The sequence below is a fragment of the Haplochromis burtoni genome, unplaced genomic scaffold, assembly GCF_018398535.1.
Source record: "Haplochromis burtoni strain Fernald_Lab_line unplaced genomic scaffold, NCSU_Asbu1 Contig_300, whole genome shotgun sequence".
Taxonomy (NCBI): domain Eukaryota; kingdom Metazoa; phylum Chordata; class Actinopteri; order Cichliformes; family Cichlidae; genus Haplochromis; species Haplochromis burtoni.
This window is the reverse complement of record NW_024582661.1, coordinates 665,243-672,638: the sequence shown is the minus strand read 5'-3', so window position 1 is coordinate 672,638 and position 7,396 is coordinate 665,243. Positions and strand designations below refer to the sequence as shown.

The 7,396-nt window shown below is 40.7% G+C and overlaps 2 protein-coding genes across 2 annotated transcripts; one reads left to right on the top strand and one right to left on the bottom strand.

The window, feature by feature from the left end:
* Positions 1–3,318, bottom strand: LOC121815784 (WD repeat-containing protein 82-like). The gene is made up of 9 exons (XM_042228058.1): positions 2,939–3,318; positions 2,740–2,840; positions 2,587–2,653; positions 1,403–1,502; positions 934–1,050; positions 676–831; positions 499–568; positions 278–420; positions 1–178 (listed from the first exon to the last, which is right to left on the bottom strand). The coding sequence occupies exons 1-9, from the start codon at positions 3,097–3,099 to the stop codon at positions 146–148; spliced, it is 948 nt and encodes a 315-aa protein (XP_042083992.1). The 5' UTR covers positions 3,100–3,318; the 3' UTR covers positions 1–145.
* A 314-nt stretch (positions 3,319–3,632) lies between these two features.
* Positions 3,633–6,335, top strand: LOC121815781 (mitochondrial RNA pseudouridine synthase rpusd4-like). The gene is made up of 6 exons (XM_042228055.1): positions 3,633–4,115; positions 4,916–5,123; positions 5,210–5,303; positions 5,494–5,644; positions 5,734–5,831; positions 5,925–6,335. Exons 1-6 carry the CDS (start codon positions 3,704–3,706, stop codon positions 6,123–6,125), a joined length of 1,164 nt encoding a protein of 387 aa, XP_042083989.1. The 5' UTR covers positions 3,633–3,703; the 3' UTR covers positions 6,126–6,335.
* The last annotated feature ends 1,061 nt before the right edge of the window (positions 6,336–7,396 follow it).

Here is a 7,396-nt window from a genome sequence, read left to right as displayed (position 1 = left end):
AAAAAACACAGGCTAATAAAAGCTAATGAAACATCTTTTTTAAAAAAAGGTAGAAACAACATAACATTTTTCCAAAATATTCCTTGGTCATGATGTTTGTAAAGGAGGGTCCAACTTCACTCCATGATGGTGACCTTTGGTGCCTTTACAAGTCATCAACACACGGGAGCCAAAAAGTCTGTTGAGAAAATAATTTTTAAAAAGTCAAAATGAGAACAATAAGCAGTTTTTCCAGCAGGAGATCAATGACACACTGGTAAGAAAGGCTTGCGCTCACCGTGTTCGAGCAGGCACTAACAAACGTCATGAATCTGGGGTTGAACTGGAGCGCACTGATGGGTCCTGGATGCTTCCCATCCAGCACGGCCACTTTCATTCCACTCTCTGTGCTCCAAACGTGAACTCTCCCGTCTTCTGAGCCTGGAAAAACCAGAGTGTTAACAGGAAGCTTAAAGGAAAAGGCTCAAATCTAAAGTTTGAGGGGTTTTTTTAGCTTACCAATCATGACAAACTGCGAGTCAGGTGTGAAGCAGGCCTCCAGTGAGATGCCTTTACTGTTGTTGTAGCCCTTAAAATGAGGAAAGACAGGGATGGCTTCAGCATGTAATCTGAAAATAATTATACTAACATAAAAACAGATGCAATTTCGTATTTTTGTTCCAATATGTCTCTTACGGAAAAAGTGTGCAGCACAGATCCATTGAAAGCATTCAAGACTCCAATAATCCCTTTATTTGTAGATATGAGGATCTGCTTCCCATCACTACTGAATTTGAGTCCAGTCCAGTCACAAACGCGATTAAACCTCGTTTCAAAACAGGCAAACGGGCCCTTCAACGGGAAGATTTTCAGATAATTAAGAATTTCATTTAATGCTTTTGGAAAGAATGCATGTGAACACAAACAGAAAACCCTTAATGGACTCAGCTGTACCTTGTCAAAAGCACGAAAGTCGTAGAGTTTAACTGTCTTTGAATCCACTCCTGCAGCAAATATCAGCCCATCGGGGTCAAACGAACACAGAGGTGTCCCCAGTGGATTTATCAAACCCTGAAAATCAGAGAGATTGTGCAACATAAACTGTTAACTTTCAAGAAATATGCAAAAGAATCCTCAATAATGACCACTTTCTGCAGCACATGTTTTCATATTTATGTGTTTATTTCCATTTGGTGTTTATTTACTCCTTATATTTTTGCAAGGTTATGTTTCTGGTGTTGCTCATAGATTCAGATCCAAGAGAGATTTGGAGACCTCTGGTGGTCAAGACTACTCAGGGACTCCTAATCAACAGCACTTTAATAGGCAGTATTTTGTGTAAAGCACACTATTCTACTGCTGTAGCTGTTATTACACATTTGTAAATGTGTACAAATGGCAGAAGAAATGGAAAACTACTTACTTGAGAGTTTTGACAGTGGAGGTCCCAGATCCGGATAGTCTTGTCCAATGACCCAGAGATAAATGTGTTATCCACCGGAGACATGGAGAGAGCAGTAACCCTGAAACCCAAACAAATTGGTTTTAACTGATCAGGATTGAGCTAATGTTTTATTGAATGTAAAATTACTTTAAGGAAAGACAGACAGGAACATGCTTTTCAGGAATGCACACTATATGCACATCCACAATGAGAATCTGAATTCCTCTGCAATCCAAAAGTGCTCTGTTGGACTGAAATCTGTGACTCTGGAGGCCATTTGAGTGCAACGCTTTGTTTCATCCAAATTTTTATCCTGACATCTCAAACTTGCAGGAGAAATTGAGAATCATTCAATCAGGCAACGTTTTTCTTCTGTTGTCTAATTTGAGCGATATAAACCGTAACTACTGTTTATTGTTCTTAGCAGACAGGAGTGGCACCCAGTGTGATCTTGTGCTGCTTTAGCACATCTGCAACAGAAATGTCTGGAGAGCATTCAGAGATGCTCTTCTGCATAACTTGGTTATAACGAGTGATTATTTGAGTTACTATTTCTCTCCTTTCAGATCAAAGCAGTCTGACTATTCTCCTCTGTCACCAACGAGGAATTTTCACCCAGAGAAATGCTGCTTACTGGAATTTTTTGCTTTTTCAGATCATTTTCTGTAAATCTTGGAGTTGGTTGTGTGGGAACATCCCAGCAGATCAGCAGTATCAGAAGTACTCAGACCAGCCTGTTTGGCACCAGCAACCACGCCACATTAAAGTCACTGAAATTACCTTTGTTCCTCATCCTGATGCTCAGTTTGAAATTCAGCACATCACCTTCACCATGCCTAAATGTATTGAGTTGCTGCCATGACACTGGCTGATTAGATATTTCCACTAAAATCCAGTTCAACAGGTTTAGCTAATAAAGTCACCACTGAGTGTATATTTCTGTATTTTTATGAGCACACTGGAGAAAGCTCCAGAAAGGTAGAAAATGAGAATTCCACTCAACTACATTTTATTCTATTTAGTCTGGTTACAGTAAATAAAAGCATGTCCATTTACTTAGTAGGCATATAGGGTGCATACTATATAACTGTCTGCTTTCACTGAATACCAGTCTACATGTTTACAGTTGTGGTTGATTAAGGTTGTGTGTTTGCTTTACGCACCTCTTAGTGTGACCTGGGAAATATCGGATGTACTTGTTGTCAGTGAGCGAAAGGTATCTGATGGTATCTGAAAAATATCCCAAAATATATTTCATTTTCCAAAATGGACCACTAACTGTATTCGCACTGCTGTGCATGGCGTCAAGTGTTTACCATCCAGTTTGTTGGAGCTGTAGATCACTGTATTTGTGTCTCCATGCGTGTAGCGGATGAGGTCTACTCCATACTTTTTGCTGAAGAGGTTGCTTTTGCACCTGAGAAAAGCACAAGGACAACATAAGAACACAATGCAGTCACAGTATACTGTATATTTATCATTTACAGTATACTGTCTACAGTGGCTGCCACTTACTTTCCATCTCGCATGTCATACAGCAGTATGCGGTCATCGTCGCTGCTTGTTATCACATTTTCACCATTTGGGCTGTAGTCCACGCAGTTGACCTTCTCTTCGTTTTTCCGATGAGTCCTGGCCACTCTGAAACATCGTAATACACCGTCTGTGATCTTCATAGCTGCAGGCTTTTACCAAGAAAGCATACGTTAGGAGAAAAAACACTCCATCAGCTTCCTGTCTGAGATTTAATGAAGCCTGGCAATTATTTCGGTTTGGTTGAGCTATGCGCATCTGCTGTCCATTAGATCACTAAGGTGCTTGTATTTGCCTTATGACAACAAAAATCCACAGCAGACAACATGCAACTTTGTAACAACCGGAAATTATGATCGACTTATTTTTATTCATCTACCAGACGGGCGGTGCTTTCCAGAAGCTATAATATTTTGCAGTTGTGACCTGGCGGGCCGTGAAAGCGTAGTTAACAAATACACCCGTTGAGAGAAAGGCGGAAATTACCGGAATCCTTTTTTTTACATTTACGCAATGTGTATTTGTTATGTTTAAGAGCATTTAAACGGATAGTTATATCGTTTGTCGTTTGGTTTTATCTATATAGTGTCTAATATGTCGGAATTATTTTAATTTGAATGAATGGATGAAATTATGCTTTTATTCTGAAAGGCTTGGCCCGGAAATTCTTTAATAACTTCAGAGTTCATGCTTGTGTTTTGAAGCTCGTGTACGCCGTCTGGTCTGTGAGGTTGACTCAGTGCCGTGATGAACACCTGTGGGAGACTAACGCGTGTGTTTGACCGGAGCTCCGGCCTGGATGTGCTCTTCTGTCTGGTCAAACCCCGGACAACCTGCCGCCAGTGTCCGCAGACAACACCGCCCCTCGCCCGGGGTCAGAGCACCGCTGCCAACCACACTCCAGGCTCCGACGCAGATGACAAACCCCGTGTTAGAGCCGTTGACCTGGCCCGTAAGATCCGAGGAGAGAAGTCGAAGACCCGAGAGACAGCGCCTCCCATGTCTGCCCAGCAGAGGAGGGTGATGGAGCTGAAACGGTTCAGTGTACAGTTACAAAATGTGCACCCCAACGTGCTCGCCAAACACCTCCACAGAAGCGTGCTGTACCAGGACAAGGATGTAGTGATCGTCAACAAACCCTACGGCATCCCTGTGGCAGGTAAACCAACACTGGGCTGTCTTCTTTAATCTGATTACACTGACAAGAAGTTTGAAAAAGTTTTTATTTTCAGTTTGAAATAAAAATAAAAATTCAATAAATACATTTGTTGGTAAATGTTTCAGTATATTACAATTGGAGAATACTTAAGTTTTCTTATGTGTTGAACTAGTTGTCGTGTATTTTACTAATGGACGCTGTTTCGAAGTATTCAAAGCAAAACAATATGAGATCTTTGTAACATGGTGTTTTACGACATGGTCAGCAGCAATATTCAGGTAGACTGTGGTGTTTAAACGATCGTACTAAAGGGCACAGAGTGTGCCAAGAAAACATCGTCTGACATCATCCATTTGTACTGTTCTGTGTGAACCCGAAAGATGATTGGGAAACTTTATAAAATACTCAAACCTGCCTGTCTGACACCAGGAGCCATGCCACATTTAGTCTTTTAAATCACCTTTCTTTCCCATTCTGATCATGGCTCTGAACTATTGACCATTATTGATGCCTGCATGCTAAATTAATATGATTATCTAATTAGATATTTGTATTAATGAACAGTTAAACATATGTATGAAAAATTATGTGGTGAGACTATATTTTATTGTTGTAAATATTAAGGTGTTCTTAAACAGGCTCAGTATTGTTGTTATTATTATTATTGTTGTTGTTATTGTTAGGAGACATGCAGTATCATTACTGAGAACAGCTGGAATGACCATAAAAATGTCAGCTATCACACTGAAGCTGGGATGTCTAACTGGCACCACAAATGTAATGTTGCTGCTGTCTCCCAGATGACTCCGACGTCACATCCATCACCTCTGTGCTTCCTGTTCTCTCCAAAATGATGGATGGGATGAAGATAAAGTCTGATTCTCAGCTCATTCCCTGTCTGGGTCTAGAAAAGGACTCAACGGGAACTCTCCTGCTGGCCAGGAGGGATGAAGTGGTGGAGCACGTACTCGCTCTGAATAGAAATAACAAAGTGGAGAGGAAGTACTGGTGAGTAGGGGAAACTGATAAGGATTAATTAAATAATGTACATGCTAATACTCCCACTGCATGTTAGTTATGTTGTTCCTTTTCAGGGTTATCACGGTTGGTGTTCCTGTGCCATCTGAAGGTCTGATTGATATTCCCATCATAGAGAGAGAGGTCACAGGTCCTCAGCCACACTACAAGGTGCCTCTTATTCTGTATGATCATTGCTTTAAACATCCTTGTATGTACGGCTTTTAGCTTAGTAGTTAGTATGTTTATTACACATTAAATTAGTTTGGGTTTGTTGTCCAGAGCATTTGAGTAAATTATTAGTTATTGTTTAAATAATGGTGTGCATTTTCCAGTCTCATAACAACTTCTTTGATTTCAGATGGCTCTGAGTCCTCTTTACAGACTGAACGATGAAGGTGATGGTGTAACCAAAGTCCGAAGTCATCGCCAAGCTCATCCAGCATTGACCAAGTACAGAGTCCTGGACAGCAGCAGTGGTTGCAGCCTTGTGGAGCTCCAGCCTTTTACAGGTAACAGTGCACATGTGAACAAAAGGAAATCATCCCAAAAACCTGCCTGGGCACATGTTCGGTATTTTTCTGCTTCATTGTGTTCACAGGAGTGAAGCACCAGATGAGGGTTCATATGGCCTTTGCTCTCGGGTGTCCCATTCTTGGTGACCACAAATATTCCCACTGGAGCAAACTGGCACCACAGGTAAGATGTTTACAGTCTCTTTTTTAACATGTATAAGAGTTTGATTTCTATTTTGTCACAAATGATGACTAAATAATACATTTCCTTCCACAGAAATTACCAGAACGTGTGTTGGGAAAACTTGGGATTGAACAGAGCAAGGTTCGGCACCTTCCCCTTCATTTACATGCACGACAGCTGACGCTGCCAGGAAGCAGCCAAGCTGACGTCAACGTGTCCTGCCCGCTACCGAAATACTTCACCCAAACACTGGGCCGACTGCATATAACGCTCCCAGATGAAAAACAAACGTGATCATCTCCTTGCTTTGTTCAGCGTTTAACAGTCCAACCCTGTTAAATGTAATTTAAATGTGGAATAGAACATCAGGATGTGTAACTACAGCGCTGATACGTGTGATAGTGGACAGATGTGGAACAGAATGTGTTAATTATGAAAAACTGATGCTATGGAACTGAATAAGAACCATTCAAATGCGTCATTATTAAAAAGACCCACAGCTCACTTTTTCTTTTTAGAAGACAGTAATCATTATGTTTCAGCTTGACATGACTTACTACAAAGATTCCATCTGCATATATTGTTTAATAACCTACTATACACACATACATGAAGGAATACGTTGGCAAAAATCCTTGATGGGTGTTTCAGATGTTAGTTTTATCCTGAGAAAAATCTCCTGAATGACTACAATATACAGATATAGGTGACAAATTAAAGGAAAAAAAGCCAACAGTATATGGTGTCTCAGTTATGCTGAGGGAGTACGTCTCAGCTCACATTAATCCTATGTTAAAATGCTTCAGTTTTGACTACCAACAGTAGTTCAGGCATCTCGTAGCGGAATGCCAGAGAAGGGGCTTGAATAAACTTGTGATTAATAGCAAATAAACTGCACTTTCCTGTGAGATCAACCCGCTTTAAACAAAAAGTGCCCTGCGGGGAGAGTTTGGGCCAACATGGCCACTAACATGGTTAAAATACCCATTTAGAGGATATCTTCTAGATAAAGAAAAATTGTGTCCTTCACTACAGCTGAGTTAAAGAGGCAGCACAGCACAGGCAACCAAGTTACTGAAACACACTGGTTTTGACACTTCTCAAATATATAGTCACCCCGATCCTGTCAGCACCTTACCCCACTAGGTGAACTGAATTGAGTTTTATCTTATCTTATTTAAGCGTACATATCATGATATAATTATGTTATGGAAAAAAACTATGGCACCAGTATTTCAAAATATCTACCATACCAATATATCACCTGCCTGAACCACTGACACAACGTAGCATGAATGTTACAGCAGAAATCAAACCAGACAAGACTTTTTCAAACTTCTATCGACCAATTTTGGTGAATTTGAGTGAATTGCAGCCTCAGTCCATATTCAGAGTTTTCTTTTCTCCCCAGAGTGATAGCTGGTGTGGTCTTCTGGTGCTGTAGCCCATCTGCTTCAGGGTTCAATGTGTTGTGAGTTCAGAGATGCTCTCTGCATCTCTTGATTGTAAAAAGTTGATCCGATCATCTTGACCATCTCTAAGAGCTTGAATGCAGTAGCTGCTCT

Excerpts from the sequence above, each read along its gene's own strand:
- LOC121815784 (XM_042228058.1), bottom strand. The coding sequence starts at position 3,099 with ATGAAGATCACAGACGGTGTATTACGATGTTTCAGAGTGGCCAGGACT. Across the intron at positions 2,841-2,938 it reads TATGACATGCGAGATGGAAA|GTGCAAAAGCAACCTCTTCA; the intron begins GTAAGTGGCAGC and ends TGCTTTTCTCAG. Across the intron at positions 2,654-2,739 it reads CAGCTCCAACAAACTGGATG|ATACCATCAGATACCTTTCG; the intron begins GTAAACACTTGA and ends GATATTTTTCAG.
- LOC121815781 (XM_042228055.1), top strand. The coding sequence starts at position 3,704 with ATGAACACCTGTGGGAGACTAACGCGTGTGTTTGACCGGAGCTCCGGC. Across the intron at positions 5,124-5,209 it reads AAAGTGGAGAGGAAGTACTG|GGTTATCACGGTTGGTGTTC; the intron begins GTGAGTAGGGGA and ends GTTCCTTTTCAG. Across the intron at positions 5,832-5,924 it reads GGAGCAAACTGGCACCACAG|AAATTACCAGAACGTGTGTT; the intron begins GTAAGATGTTTA and ends TTCCTTCCACAG.